Source organism: Patagioenas fasciata, chromosome 5 (assembly GCF_037038585.1).
Source record: "Patagioenas fasciata isolate bPatFas1 chromosome 5, bPatFas1.hap1, whole genome shotgun sequence".
NCBI lineage: Eukaryota > Metazoa > Chordata > Aves > Columbiformes > Columbidae > Patagioenas > Patagioenas fasciata.
The window spans coordinates 15945293-15960607 of NC_092524.1; the positions used below are offsets into that span (position 1 = coordinate 15945293).

Below are 15315 nucleotides of genomic sequence, written 5' to 3' on the forward strand. Positions count from 1 at the left end.
GGTTTTGTGTTTTGTAGCATTCTACATGTAAATAACTCTTGGACCGTGCTTTTTAGAGGAAAAGCTACAGAAGCTACAGAATCTCAGATGTAGGCCGTAAGTTAGAACAGCAATAGCGGTTTTATGCCCCTTGGGCTCAAATTATCCGTGTCTTCTATTTGTAACAACTTCCTCAAAATAGAAAGAGAATTGGTTGCTTTGATTTTCACTGTTGTACATGTAAATGCACAGACTTGCCTTGGACTTAGAAAACCCTTATATTGAGGAGGTAACTTGATGATAGAGAATAGATAGTTCCATGGTAAGAACCACAGCTCTCTGGCATGAACAGACAGGATTGGAGCCAGCATCCAGAAACTGACATTGAAGAAATAGATCACAAATCATAAAGGGTGAGAGTGACATCATTATCAGCAAAAGTCTTCAAAAACCCAAAGGATTCTTCATCCTTGAGATATCATCCTTGAAGAAAGTCAACATTATCAATCCAGATTGGATGCCTTTTTTGTGGTGTAAACCTTGGTGAGAGGGTGTCCCCCTGACCTCTGGCTGGAGGAGACTATCCAGCCGCTAATAATGCCTGCCCGGCTATGCTGAGTCCTGTATGCACCTTGAAAGTGTTTGCTCCTCATGCTGTGCAAACACACCTGCTAATTTCCTGCATAAATCTCCCCTTGAATGCATCAGCAAGTCAGCACATCTCTGCCCTGTCAGCACAGCTATCTTCATCACACACATACCCCCTTGAGAGGAGCCTCTCCTCTGCTGTGGGGATATGTATGTCTCTTGGATACAGATGTATTCTGGGTTTGAGAAACAGTTACTAAAAAAAAGAATCCCCAAAGTCATCTATACCAAAGACAAGCAGTGCTGAACAGGAAGCCTTCAGTAGGTATAAAAGCAAGCGCTTGAAATTCTTTGTATTGTTTCCATTTTACCAAACTACACACCCACAGGGATTTCACTGGAACTTGTTGCTGCAGTTAAATAAAACAAATGCTGTTACCACAAGAGGAGCAGTTCAATGAAAGAAACTATTAACCTACATAAACTAATTATGCATCAGCAGATGAGGAATGTCCAACATTTACTGCTGCTGCCGTAGGGGATTAAAAAATAATCCAAAAAGGAACAATCTATAGATTGTTGTGCCATTCATTTTAATCCAGTTTCAACATCCGGAGGTGAATGTCCCTACATGCCAGTTATGTGCAAATGGAGGATGAAAGGTATTATTGAGGAAAACCATGGCCAGAAATGTTATTTCTCTAGAAGGAATAGCTGCTGTTGAAAAAGTTGGGAACCTTTTTACTGCCTTAGAAAACCAAGTAACCCACCCAGTTCGTGCGGTTTTGGAAAAATTCCCCTTCCATCCTTTGCTCCGCCTGTTGGTGATCACACGTGAGCTTTCGGTGGGACGGCACCGATCAGACCATTTCCTAATACGGTTTCCGCCTGCTCCTCGTAGGTGCAAGGCGCGGCACCGGGACACCTCCCAGCGCGCGACGTGGTTGTCCCCGGCCCTGCGGGCGGGCAGGGGGCTCTTGTGGCACACGCTCTCCGGTTGTCCCGCTGCTCCCCGAAGGACCCGCAGCCGCGGAGGGGCGGGGCCGCCCGCCCCGGGGCTGGATAAAGCGGCGGCGGCACCGCCCCAGGACGTGCCGCTCGGAGCGGGCGGTGCAGAGTTGGTCGCTGCTGCCATGGGAGCCGGAGGGGTAGCAAGGCTGCTGCTGGTGAGTGCCGGGGTCGCTGTTTGTGGGTAGGGGCTCGTTCTCTGGCTGCTCGCCGCGAGTGAGGGCTGGCACCTGGCCACAGCCGGTCCCCAAACCTCTGCTTTTGAGAGGAGAAAAACTTCATTCAGGTCCAGCCTTGCGGGGTTTGCTACCATCCTCTTCCTCAACAGACTTTAGTAACTTCCCTTAGTTTTTATTTCGTGTTGCCTGAAGTTTTGGGAATCCTGAGTTAACGCAGCTGGCCTAAACCTAAAAAGATATGGAAATGGAGCTATCGTGGGGGTAAATTCAGCCCCGGTTTGCGGGGAATCCCCTGGGGTGGGGGGTTGGGTCAGGTGGCGCCTCTCCGAGTCTCTCTAACGCAGTCGCTGCAGTCCTTTCTCGGGAAAGTTACAAGTCGGGTGTGAGTTCTTTAATACTCCTCACGTTATGTAATTGTGAAATTGGTGGTTTTCTCAACTCCGCGGTTATGAGAAAGACTTTCAGTCTTCAGGGGAGAGTTGAAAATTCAAGGCAGCTGCGGAGTGAGGACTCTTGATTTCAGCTTAGAAATTAGCAGCTGATGGCAATTAGCGACAGGGAGCTCCGCGGCCGCCGTTTCCCCTCCTCCTGCCTCTGTTTCACCACTTTCTCTCGCGTGTGTGTTCTAAGTGAGGATGTACCTCCGTGGGCCGAAACCCGCTCGCCTCCTTGCGAACACCTGGCTGCCATGCTTGGCGGCCGTGCAGCTGATCCCCGCTGGAGGTTGCAAGGTTCCCGGAGGCGGGGCGGGAAGTTTTTAATGTTAATGTTCCGAGGGCTACTGTAAGTTATTTTTGTTTATGACTCAACTACTTGCCTTCTGGTGAAGATTACTGAGCTAGCGAGAAATGTTGGATGAGGTCTCTGGGACGTTTACACCATTTTGTTTTAAGAAGACTAACACTGGCCATCCTGAATTACAAAGGTGGGAGGAGGAAGAAACGAATCCCTTGCACAAGGCAGACATCTCGGCCTCTGAAGTTCAATTACAATGGATTATTAAAAAGAAAATAGAAGTTTAAAATGGATCTGGGGCAACAGTTGACTACAACCCATCAGCTGCTGCACGGTGCTTCTCTAACCCCAGCTTTGTGATTGTAATTACTGCTGTGAGCGGCACACTTAGCAGAAATTAGTTTGAGTTTCTTTTGTGGTTTCTATGAACTTCTGCAGGTGTTTTCAAGTCTTTACAGGAACATCTCCCTGAGATGGTTATCGTGTCCTGGGAGGATGGATTGCTCGAACACCTGTTTGTCTCTGCTGCAGGTTACCCTGCTGATAGTGCCTGCAACTGGAGCAGAGGACTGTGGGGAGGGAGAATACTTACATGAAGGTCGCTGCTGTGTATTTTGTCCCGCAGGTAAGACTTCAAGCAGTTATAGCTGACAACAGCCATGTTGTTTTCCCCCATGGAGATGACTGCATGGTTACTGGTTTTTTACATTACATCTGGTGAAAGCATAAGCTCGTTTGGAGCTGTGGTGGCTTCTTGGTGCTGTCAAGGCCAGGCTCCATTTTGAAGCGAGAGCCACTTACGCAATAGGTGATAACTGGGAGAGGTGCCTTGGCAGCAAGTCAGGAAAACGTTGCCTGTAGTTGAAGATGAAATGTTCAAAGTCAGGTGGTGATTTGTTGTTTGGTTTTATTTATATTTAGTTAGCACAAAGAACAGGCCTAGGGGAGTTTTGATAATTTTGTATCTGTAGGCAAAACTTTGGTTTGCCTCTTCCTTGCTCAATGTGTGCAGAGTTCATAAGCTTTGTGCCAAGAAGCACACTGCCCTTCGATAGTACTGGAGGGATAGATATCAGATTAGAGATAATTCAGACAAAGGAGAGGAGAGGTTGTTACAAACAATTCTCCGTGTGCCTGCGGTGTCCCTTCAGAGGAGGTGGTGGTGGCGGCCCCATGGATGACTCTGTGTTGCCATGGTGAGTCATCCTAGTCCTGACAGAGGCCTGGTGGGATGTCTCCTCTGCCACTGCTCCCTGCCTGGGGAGGAAGCTGTAAACGTGCCTCCTGACTCAGCTGTGCTGCTCGATTCCCGTGGCTCACCGTTCACTTGTGGGGAAGGGTTGAACTTTAACTGAAAATGACTCTGTGTTGTAACATCCTGTTGTAGTCCTCTGGCTGGTAAAGGATCCCTTGAGACTGTTGTGGGTTCTCCTCTTCCACAGGTACTTACGTTGATCAGCACTGCAGCGCTCCACATTTGAGAGGAACATGTCTCCCTTGCATCGAAGGAGAAGGTTATACTGCTCATGAGAATGGCTTGGAAGAATGCTTGTTGTGCAGACAGTGCAAAGATGGTACGAAGCATGATTTTGATGAAACCTTAACCCGTTTCCCGTTTTTTAATGTGGAAAGCCTGGTCTTCTGGTTTTTTGTTGTGGTGTGGTTGGTGGTTTTGTGTGGTGTCTTTTTTTTTTTTGGACTTCCGGTCATTGAGAATATTGAACTTACAAATAAATTGCATTTATGGCTTGAGTTTATTTTTTGCATAGTGACAGGGAGTTACAGCTCTATGTTTGCTTTCTAACTTATGTTTTATTTTTAGATCAGATAACTTTGAGACCCTGTACTCTGATGCGTGATACTGAATGCCAGTGCAAACCAGGGTATTTCTGCCCTGCTGAGGGCTGTGAAGTATGTCAGAGATGCAGTACAGTGTAAGTTTGATAATTAATATAAGTGACTCTTTTCCTTCTAGGGAACACTAGAGCTGTGGCCTAATCTGTGCTCATACATAACATGTTATTAGGCTGTAAATAATTGCCCTGAAGCCAATTTGCATTATTCATGCTTTTAAAGTTTTGGTGTCAAATTACGTGAGGTTGAGATCTAGGAAGATACTTTGGTGTTGTTGTACTTGTTGCTTATGGCTATAAGCTTACACTTTAGTGTCTTCAGTTTAGTACTTCCTCACAAATGCACTTGAGTGAGCTTTGTAGCAGCCAGTCCAAAATTTTGGGAGGTGGGACCACCTGTTTATGGAAACAAACTGTACATGAATAATGCATCTACTCTGTGGGTTTTTTTTCCTCACCACTTAAAGGCTAACATAGATGAGCTTTATCTGTTTTGCTTCCATCTAATCTTGTAGTATTATCTTGTTTAAAGGTGCACTTCTAACAAAGTTATCTGTTTGTGTGTGTTCTGTTCATGCCTCTAAGCTCTACCTGAAAAAAATCAGGCCTGGGTAGAGCTGCATATTGCTCTGGAAATGTCAATACAACCATGTGTTGCTATTCACTTCAGGTATCTGGAAGGGAAAGAAACTGTGCAGAATTGCAATGCTACTACGGGCCCAGGATATGACTTGCCTGATCAAGGTCTGGTACACTAATATCACTCTGCTTGGTTTGTTTGGTCTGTGGCATCAGGCTAAAAACAGCAGTATGAGAAACAGTGGTTTGAACTGCTGTAACATGCTTAAGAGCTTTTGTATTTTGATCTGGGAATTATTTGCTGAAGACAGTTTCTCAAAGGGGTTGGAGTGGCAAACCATGTTAATGGTGAAAAGCTACATATATTGCCAGGGTTGCAACAGTGACATTGAAAGTTACAGATAATGCAAATATTTCTTTCTTGTTTTCTGTGTCTGAGAACCTGCACAGGGAGTGGCTGTTTCTTCTGCTGGCTAGGTAGCTTCTGCCAGACCAGAGAAAGAAGAAACTGATGCTACCGGCACTACAGCACCAGAAGCTTACTGTGATCCTTTGTGTTCTTGTTTCCATCTCTTCTTAAATATCTCTTCAGAAAGCCTTGTACAAGTTGTATTGCAGCTCTATACAGAATCCCCTGCTGCCTTTGGGGTAACAATGTGCAGTGTGAATGAGTACTTGCACATTCAGTTCAGCTGATAGTCCCAACGCCTTTTCCAGGACAAGCTAGCTGTGTCGTTGTACTAGTGCTGAGCTTGGGTTGGTCTCTAGGATGGCAGAGAAGACTTGCACCTCAGAATATCTTGTTTGGAAACTGCTTCACTACTAATTTTATTCCTTGTTCCTTTGCAGGAAGCACAGCTCTTGCTTGGAGTATTGTGATTGGTTTGGGTTGTGGTGTTCTGGTGCTGGTCTTTGTCGTTAGAAAGCTGAAGAGTGATAAAGGTAACTGCTTGATTACTATCCATAAACTTTCCAGAACTAGGCAAAGCATGCACCAAGGCTACCCCAGTTTTTGTGTTACCTTATAGGGGACCTGTTTAAGCTCTAGCTTATTTACTTTATGATTCAATTAAGTAACTCCTGTATAATGCATACCAGTTTTGTTCAGTAAACAGAAAGCTCATAGTTAAAGTTGACACATTTTTACTTTGCTGACAGATGCCTTTTTTTCAAAGCAAGATCAGCATAAGGTCCTTTAAAAGGACTTTTCCTATCTACTTGCATTGTATTGGCAAAGAGTGAGACAAATCTGCATAAGCTCAGGGACATGATGCAAGAAGTAGCAACTAATTGGATCATTAATTACTTTCATTCAGTGTGTTTGATTGTGGAGATTTTTTGCTAGAAATTGTTGCCCTTTCATCATTTGAGCCTCTTAACTTAAATGTTAGGTTTAGGTCCTGTGTGAATTTATTTTATTAGTGGAAATGGAGATGTTTTCATGATAAACCTTTCTTTCCACTACTGCATATTAAAGTGTTTTTGCAACTAGTTTAGTTAGAATAATGTTGAAAGTTATTCTGAATTTTGGATGTTAACATTGTTCAAATCATATCTTAAATATTGTATTGCAGTAAAGACAACTTCTGCCTCATGTGTATTGCAGTAGCCCATAAAAATGCTAAGAAGCATAAGCTGGGAGGGGAGGTTGAAAGAGTGGCTTAAAAGCCAAACTGCATCTTGCATTCTGTATATTACTAGGCAGGACTCTTCATCCCCTTGTACGGTGTTTGTGCTTTGGTGCAAACTAAGGATAGTACTCATGCAATGTATGTCAGGTTAAGGAAACTGAATGGCTTGTATTAGAGCTTTGGTTTGTGTTACAAATGAGTCTCCTGCATATAAATCTTGTGTCAATTCATATGTGTTCAAGTTGCTGCAATTCCTGAAAGTTTCTTAGACATTTATCTTGTTTTCCAGCTCCCACAACTGTTAAAGATGTGGAGAAAGGTCTGGTAAGTATACGATGGATCAAGTATTTAATCTCAGTTTTGAGCAGCATAAGAGTGCAGTGCTTGATTGTACCTGCTACACAGATCTCAATTTTTGTCTTGCTGTATACCTGGGGTAGGATGCATTCCTGGGATGCAGCAAGTTGTGATTCACTCAGGACCAGATGTTAGCAAAGGCCTGATGCATTTATCAGCTGCACATGTCCACTGCAGCTGGCCTTTCCAGTACTTCCCTTGGAAACATTCCAGAGCCTGTGGCCAGGATGTTTTGAAAGTGGGGGAAAAAAATAGGCTGAGTGCAAGATTTATCTTCAAAGTGTCTCCAAGTGATGCCTTGATCTAGTTAGTTCTTTGCTGCTTCATGCATGTATTCCACATGGCAACATCAGCCATCACTCTGCATGGGGGTGTTCCAGCTTTCCTTGCATTTTGATGACATTATTTGTTTAGAAGACTGACTTCTCTTGTTCCAGCACAGTGACTGAGTCTTTCTGCCTTTGGATTCATGTCACAAGCTACAGACCAGGACCTGGCAGCTTAGCTCCTTGGTGCTAGACCCTTGTAAGGGGCTCAGAACTCTGAGTGGAGCACTTGAGAAGTACATCCCTGAAAAGGTTTTATCAAACTAAGACTGGCTGGTGGCAAGTGTTCCACTTTGAAGCTAGGTTCACCCTGGCCTCCTGTAGTCAAGCACTATTTTAGAACCTTATTGCTTCAGTCTCAAAAGATTATTGCTAGTCTAGCATTTTGCAAGATAAGTACAAGACTATCTTGTATTTTAGCTAGTCTAGCTTTAGGGTCTCTATTTAGAAGTTATACTCGTAACAGCATGGCAAGGCAAAAATGAACTCAGTCTTCACTAGTGTAGTTAATGATTTGTAACACCAAGCTGTAAAACAAATGTTTGTCTTGATGAGAAATTAAGAAAAGCATCCAGATTCCTTTTGTAGCATATGTGCAGCACCTTCTCCCTGCTGCCTTCCTTGTCCCCAACCCAATGCATGTACTAATCACCTGGTGTGTAAGCTCTTGTCTAATCTTACTAGTTAAACATTTAAAGTAATGCATCTTAATTATGACACAAATACTTGAAGACTGAAGAAACATAATTGAAAGATCTGTTAAAAACATTACTTAGAACTCTTTTCTTTTTTGAAGGTCCGTAAGTGCCTCAAATATGTGAATCACCCATGGGTTTTTGTTGGGTTGTGTCCTCCCCCACACCCTGGCCAGAATCGCAGTGCTTCATGTGTATTCATAAAAGCTGATGAAGAAATACGACAGAAAACCTGATCAAAATGCTGTAGCATAGGAACAGGCAAATGTAACATCTCTTTAATTTGAATAAAATGGTAGCAGAATAGTGCAATTGCAAATGGTGCATGGTAATGCTTAGCTCTGATGTAAGGGTTGTCGCAGACATGAGTTGTGATGTCTGCACACTTGGAGTGTTTTTGCTACTGTAATAAATGTTATTTGCTCAGGAGAGTTACACTGCAGTACTGAGACCAGGTGTTTTGGCACCAACACACTGTCCTATCCAAAGCACGCATGAACTTCTACTGCTGAGGAGAAAAAAAAAAAAAAGCTGAACCCGCTGATACTGTATTTCATTCCAAAATGGAGCAGCAGCTGCTATTGGTCAGTCATACCGTGTACTGTCAGTCACTAGGTAACCTACCTAAGAAGTATCCTGTACAAATAGGATCAACTTGTTTAACCTGTTTGCACCCTTAAACAGAATGTGTATTCAGTGAGGATGTTGTACAGCTACATGTGTAATGTGTAGGGTGGTTCCTCTGGCATCCCTGCCTACGCATGTTAGTCACATGGTGGCATCACACATGGGTCACTGTCCTTGTACAAACAGAAGTCACACTGACTTATGCTTATGGGGGAACTGTTCCTTAAACACAAGTCTCATTGGAAAAATAGTCACTCCTTGCCTTCATTTTCCACTTTAAAAAAAAAAATGTCCCTAAAGCTTTCCAGTTTTAGTACTAGCTGGCATGCTAGACAGATGCTGGTCTGCTTTGTACCTGTACTGTCCTTGATGAGTTGCAACTATGCTCCCTGTTATATGGTTGCTGAATGTATTGACAATGCTAGAAACAATGCAGCCCTCCTCACTTGCTTTCATCTTTGTCCTTTCACAAAAGCTATGTAATGTGCACCAGTTCTTACTGGCTTCTTTCAGCTGGTTCTAGTTTGTGAATCTGCCATAAAAACTAATCCAGCCAAAAATGCCCAAGCCAGTGCACTTACATAGATCTGACAGGCTATCATCAGCTTGGCAAAAGCTCTGAGAGCATCATCCTTGATACAACAATAGGCTGGAGGCCCCTGTTGCTGTTAAGCCAGCTCAGGTGCAGCAAGGCAATTTAATTTTCTCCTGCCTCATGAGGGGTGCATACCTTCCACAGCTAGAAAGGAGCAAGTAGCAATATGTGCTGGTGAAAACATTTGGAAAAGCTGCCAGTGTTTGTTGCGGGGGCAGCCTGTGTGCCTTACCCTGCAGTCCAGTGGGAGCAGAACAGCCAGAGAAACAGAGTTTAGGCTCTGAATTAATTTGGAGTCTAAGTCTATAAAGGCTGTAACTTTTGTGTGCTTGTAACTTCACCAAATGAGCTGCTCTCCTATTATTTCTCTGACATCTGGTGACTTCAGGTGTTCCGTTTTCTTCCTCCATGCTGTCCTTGAAGGGATACCTATGAAACATCTCTTAAAATACATTCTTATTCTTTACAGGAGTTGGAGGGCAGTACTGAAAGCCTCATTTTACCAGAAGTGGAGGCACCTGCAAATAAGGCAGCCAAGCCAGAGGGTGGGAACTGTGGTGAGAGCCCAGAGGGTGAAGCACAAACCAACGTTAACTTGGAAGTGAATAACACATCACCAGAGGAAAATGGGGGTGTGCTTTCTCAGCGGGCTGCCATCCTGCGTGGGGGCTTGAGACGCCATGTGGGAAGGTTCTGGAGGAGGATCACTATGTCTTCACTACCAGCAAAAAGTGGACACAATCCTGGTTTTCATCAGAATGCCCAGTCTAACATACAAAGCGGCAGGATGCCAGCAAATCTTATGGTAAGTGTGCATGTGGGTGAAATTATGATCATATTTTCTCTGATATGCGTGACTTTTGTTGAGTTCATAATTACTCCCTGAGCAATAGATGTTGTTTTCAGATGGAACAATAGGGAAGAGGAGGCTTTGCCTTAAAGATGTAATAGAAAGTATGGAAAGTGACATGTCAGGAAAGCAAACTTCGGTCCCTCATTTAATGTGCTCTGTCTCTCTCATCTCCCTGTTCAATATGTACGCAGCAGCTAATATTTTGCAATAGCAGCAAAAGTGTTGCCTTGTTGCTTCACTTTGGAGCTAGTAGGATGGCTATTCCAGTATATAATTTTCTTTACTCAAATACTTTCATCTGTACTGTGAAATCTGCCCCCCGGCCCCCCCTTATTGGAATGGATGCTGTGAAAGCAAACTGTCCAGTAGCTCAGGAATAATTGTGAGTGAAGCACCCTGATATGTTGGAGTAACAGTCCAATTTTATATTACAGGCACGAGAACCAAAGTTTCGAATAATTGTTAAAGATCTCTCTCAAAAAGGTAAGTCTTCCATAAATTGACAGTACTTGGAATTTCATGTTTTGTTGTTGTTTGGTTTTGTGTGTGGTTTTTTTTTTTTTTCTTTTTCTGTTGACTTCAGTCTAATTAAGGAATAGCATAGGGGACACTAATGAGTATTGCTTAGAGCTACAAGTCTTTCAGTTTATTGTAAAATATGCTGAAACAGGATTATTACTATGTTTGAGAGAAGTTCCAACCCTTGCAGTGCATTGTTCTACTTTAAAGCACGGCTTTTTTGCGCAGGACTTAGTGCAGTCATGCTTTTAAGAATCGTAGAAAATATTTTTTGTATGTTTTAAGCAAGTCTGCATTGCAGCAGTCTGCTCTGCCTTAATGAGCGAGATGTAGGTCAGAGCAGGAGATCTTTCTGTCAAATGTCTGCTCATGTGGTGCAGACCACATTGATTCCCCACACATCTACCTGTACACAGCAAGTTGATGTGCTAGATGTCCAAGGGGTGGTTTTTGCTCACCCTGGTCTCCCGTGACAAACCTTTACTGGTAGCAGAGCAGTGAAGTGGTTCAAGCCTACTGCTGAGCAGCCCTATTAAGCTTAAGTGAAGACACACACAATGAAAACTTTCTCAAAACCACCTTTACTGAATGATGTCTCATCTTAAAAGACTACTTTTGAGATAAGTAGAGTGATACCTCTAGCTTCTTTCAACATCATTTAGTAGGAAACATATTTTTCCTGCTGTGTCTTGGTTATCAAATGGGGCCTTGCTGCTGCTGTTTGGTCTGTGCATGTATTGGCTGAAAATTAATGGGAAAGCATGTACGTTAGCTACAAAAAAAAAAAAAAAAAAGGTATTTTAAAACCTAAGCTGATGTGTGATGTTTGTTTTTTTCTTTCAGAACTGAGAGATAGCTTTGGGGCCTTTATAAATGAAGTACCACCAAACAAATGGAAGCGGCTTATGAGAACTCATCTACAGGAAAATGATATTACTAAAATTATTTATGACTTTCCTAAAGATAGAGAAGAACAATATTATCAGATGCTTCTCACTTGGAAAAACACACTGGGAGAGAAACAATGTATTATTAAATTATTGGATGAGTTAAGGTATCTAGATACCAAGGCTTATGATAACATATTGAACACTTTAAAAAGCAATAACATTATAACTAAAATAGAAGCTACAGATTAATGTTTACGATGAACTTTAAAAATGCTTCTGTGTGTATATATATATATGTTTACAAACCTCCTGTAAATGAGGACATCAACAAACTGGTAGTAAAAGCCATGACATGGACTTGATACCCTCCTCACCTTTCCCCGGGGAGCTGGATGTGACCTAATGCAGTTGCTGTTGACACGGACTCGGGTTGTGAGGCTCACTAAGGGCTTTTGAGTTGTACGATATTAATCTCGGGCGCCAGTTTGAGAGTGAGATGCTCCAGCTCGCACTTCCCTCTGTCTTAGGCAGGACCGTGCTGTCAGAGGCTGGGAAGCAGCAATGAAGAGGCTGCTGCTGGTTTTGAGGAGACTGCCATGCTTTTGTTTCTGAAACAGTTATGTTCTGTATTGGTATGCTCGGAATTCTTTTGTTTGAAGCGCGGCAATAAAAGCCCGGTTGAGCCGGAAGATGGGGTTGGCTCTTGGACCTCATTTTGTGCGGGGGGCGGTGGGGTGAGCAAAGCCCGGCCGCGCGCTTGGCGGGAAGGCGCCGTGGGCGGGAAGGGGGGGGGTGGTGCTTCCCCCGTTGCCGTGGTGACGCGGGGCTCCCGTCGGAAGTAGCGTAGAGGCGGGCGGGGCGGGGCGGGGCGACGCTTCCGGGCACGCTGTTGCATCAGCTCGCGAGCGGGGGCAGGAGGCAGCAGGATGGCAGCGGCCGCCGAGCAGGGTAGGGCAGCGACCGACGCCGGGGGGACCCGGCCGGGCGAGGCGAAGGGTCCTGTGGGGTTGTCACGGTTCGGTGAGGGAGCGGTGTCACGACCGCGCCGCTGTCACGGTGTCAGGTGGGCGTCGTGACGTCAGGCGGTGGGGGCCGCCGGCCGGCTGCTCTGTCACGGCGGCTGAGGCGTCGGGGCCGCAAATGGCGGCCGGGGGCGTTGGGGCGGCGCCCTGGCGGCCTCTGCAGTGTGCCTCTGGGGGCCTGTGCCGGCGGGATCCCCGAAGGGGTGGGTCGGGGGGTCCCTGCCGCCGCAAGCCCCTGAGGTGCGAGACAGGCGGCCGTCAACCATCACCACACGTGTGGGGCAGAGGTGATGTGTGGAAGCAGCCCCACTCACCCGCTGTTGGGTGGGTGTCCCTGGGGAGGTCACCTGTGACCCTCGGTGGCGGGTGACACGTAGGCAACTCCTGATGCCAGTTTAAAGTGTAGCAGGTGGCTGGGTCCGTGTGTGTATGGAGTGGTGGGAAATGTGGATCCACAGGTGGCGGTTGCATCTCTCACACTGGTGCCTATGGATCAGAGGACCTCCGGTGCCTTGCAAAGGCCATGGGAGGTGATCCACATCGTGCCTTGCCTCTAATGTGAAGGCTAATGATGATACATGATGATGTGTGAAAAAAACTTGGAGCTTCTCAGTACTGAAGTTTGGAAACAGCTGTTTTCCAGCTTGATGGGTTCGAAGAGACAGCTTAGTCAGTTGTGTGCTTATCACTACATCGTCTGCTCTCTTTCCCCTGCTTCTGTCTCTCTTACTGTCCTTCCTAGTCGTCTGTGCTCTCCCTTGAACTCGCATCTGAAGTTTTTTACTTTTCTGGACTTTTTTTTGTGCTTGTGTTTCAATGATGAGTTATGCTACAGTCTTCCATATGGAAGGAGGGCCAGGGTAGTCCTATAATTTTTGGCATTACTGTAGCAAATAGAAACTTGGAATACCAGTCATACAAGTATGAAATACCATAATGGTATGTAAGGGGTTGGAAATTTCTGTCATTCTAGTCAAGGATCTGTAGATTCAAATTTTTTGCCTCTTTTCTTTGTTACTCAAAGTTACTTTGCTCTTTATTTATCACAAGTAACATTCCTATGTAAGGGAGTCCAGAAATCTTTATTGTTGTCAAGGGACTGGCTTTTTCAGGTGTGTTTTCAGTACCTTTGTTAAGGTAAGGGGGGGGGAAAAACCCCACCAAAGTCTCAGTTCAGGTGTGCTTTAAGAAACTTTTTAGTTATGTTTATTATTTGGCAAATAGTATTTGCCTTTTACTGAAATTGTAATTGTTACTTTTGGTTTCAGTTCAGGAAAAGTGGAAGTGGAACTTACAGGGCTAAAGTGACTAGGACTGACAAGCTCTTCCTTGCTGGGATACTCCCATCTTAAAAATCTCTGCTCTGCTAAAAGCCTCTTGATCCTTTTGTCTGAATCTTGAAAAGTCCTTGGTTTCTGTGTGTGTGTATGCTGTCTCTGCATAGCTGGGATAGCTGCATCGGTTCCGTTCTTCTGAAATATTTATGGAAAAGGATAATTCATCTTGGCTGAGCCTATAGCTGGACTTCCAAAGCTACCAGAGTGACCAGCCAAAATGATAAATGGCCAGTTTGGAGCTTTATTAATTTTATGTTACACTTACCTTCTGTGAGTTGTTTAAATTTGTGAAAGCCAAGTTGGAAAAGAAATTACCTTTTAAAATATTCAGGAACATCTAAGACTTCTCAGAAAATGCCCATGCAGAAATCCTGAAACATTTCAGTTGTCATCTAATTATTACTGACAAGGTTAGCAGGTTCAGGGAAGCCCAGGAAACCTGATTTTTCCCTCAAGCAAAGTAACTCCCTGTTTTTCTGTCAGCTAGCTTCCTGCCTACTTTGTGGCTTTGCTGTACTTACTTTGCTGTCAATACCTTCAAGAAACAGAGGTTTTTGTTTTCAAGTTAATAAAAGTGAAAAATTTCCAGAAAATTTGATATTGTGTGGGTTACGCTTCTTGATTAAACTTCAAAGGTATTTTGTGTTCAAATAAAATGCAGAAGTTATCTTATGCCTTTGAGTCTCTGTGTTACTGCAGTCTTGCAGACGAATTCCCTGTGTCCTTGAATAGTCCCTGAAGCACTCCATGATGGAAAGAAGAATGTGTGACAGTTATATCTTCCACGGAGATCATACACTGGAAATTATTATTTGAGAAGTGTATTTATTCATGTCTAGAGTGCTTTTTTTTTGAAACAACTTTTTAATGCTGGAGTAGTGTTACATTATAAACATTTATTCTTGTGATCTTTCAAGGTTATTTTGCTACCTCTCCAGTACTCATGCTCAGTGCTTGTTTTCTGAACGGAGTTGCTCTTGAGCGATATGATTTGATGTCTATGGATCATTCCATTCACATGAGTTAATACTCAGTGTTTTGCAATAGCTCTGTAATACTGCTGCATTTTTTTGTTTTGTTTTGTTTTGTTTTTTTTCAAGAAGACACTTCCTAGTGCAGTTGAGTAGTAGCAGCTGTAATTTTTCTGTTTTGGGAGGGTAAAAAGTTGCAGTCAGAGAGAAGAGCTATTTCTTAGCCTGGTTTCCTAAAGCAGCAGGGGTAAAACAGGTCAGACCTATATATGTCCATTTGCCCCAGTGGGCTGTGCCTTGCACAGAGTTGGCAGACTGAGCAAAAATGGGTTGGAGATGTAAAGGAGCATGGGGATCCTGAAGTGTGTGGGGAGAGAGGATGAACTGCTTAGGAGGTATCTGGAAATATTTTGGTGGGAGTGTGTGATGAACTAAAAGCAATGCAAGACACTAAGGAGGTGAACTAAGCATGCAGAACATAAATCACAGACAACTAAGATTCTTTAGATTTATTACTCTTATTTTTAGTAGTGATATAAATAAAATTGGAACAGACTTTTTTGTAAAGATA

At 44.0% G+C, this 15315-nt stretch overlaps 2 protein-coding genes across 4 annotated transcripts in view; both read left to right on the top strand.

The window, feature by feature from the left end:
- Positions 1 to 39: 39 nt before the first annotated feature.
- LOC136102267 (tumor necrosis factor receptor superfamily member 10B-like) lies at positions 40 to 12103 on the top strand. Of its 2 annotated transcripts, none has more exons than XM_065839234.2 (10): positions 40 to 1733; positions 2928 to 3114; positions 3932 to 4063; positions 4312 to 4423; positions 5013 to 5086; positions 5771 to 5863; positions 6842 to 6876; positions 9622 to 9957; positions 10440 to 10488; positions 11368 to 12103. In XM_065839234.2, exons 1-10 carry the CDS (start codon positions 1248 to 1250, stop codon positions 11661 to 11663), a joined length of 1800 nt encoding a protein of 599 aa, XP_065695306.2. In that variant the 5' UTR covers positions 40 to 1247; the 3' UTR covers positions 11664 to 12103. The 2 variants fall into 2 exon arrangements, with proteins under 2 accessions (XP_065695306.2, XP_065695307.2); XM_065839235.2 differs by having other exon boundaries at positions 3021 to 3114.
- Positions 12104 to 12276: 173 nt separating this feature from the next.
- CARS1 (cysteinyl-tRNA synthetase 1) overlaps positions 12277 to 15315 on the top strand; it is a 34938-nt gene continuing 31899 nt past the window's right edge. The window contains exon 1 of one of the 2 annotated variants that reach the window (XM_065838097.2): positions 12277 to 12362. In XM_065838097.2, coding sequence (XP_065694169.1) covers positions 12341 to 12362 — 22 coding nt within the window. In that variant the 5' untranslated portion in view covers positions 12277 to 12340. The remainder of the gene's footprint in view (positions 12363 to 15315) is intronic. The other variant, XM_065838098.2, reaches the window with a different exon arrangement.

Excerpts from the sequence above, each read along its gene's own strand:
- LOC136102267 (XM_065839234.2), top strand. The coding sequence starts at position 1,248 with ATGGCCAGAAATGTTATTTCTCTAGAAGGAATAGCTGCTGTTGAAAAA. Across the intron at positions 5,087-5,770 it reads ATATGACTTGCCTGATCAAG|GAAGCACAGCTCTTGCTTGG; the intron begins GTCTGGTACACT and ends GTTCCTTTGCAG. Across the intron at positions 9,958-10,439 it reads GGATGCCAGCAAATCTTATG|GCACGAGAACCAAAGTTTCG; the intron begins GTAAGTGTGCAT and ends TTTATATTACAG.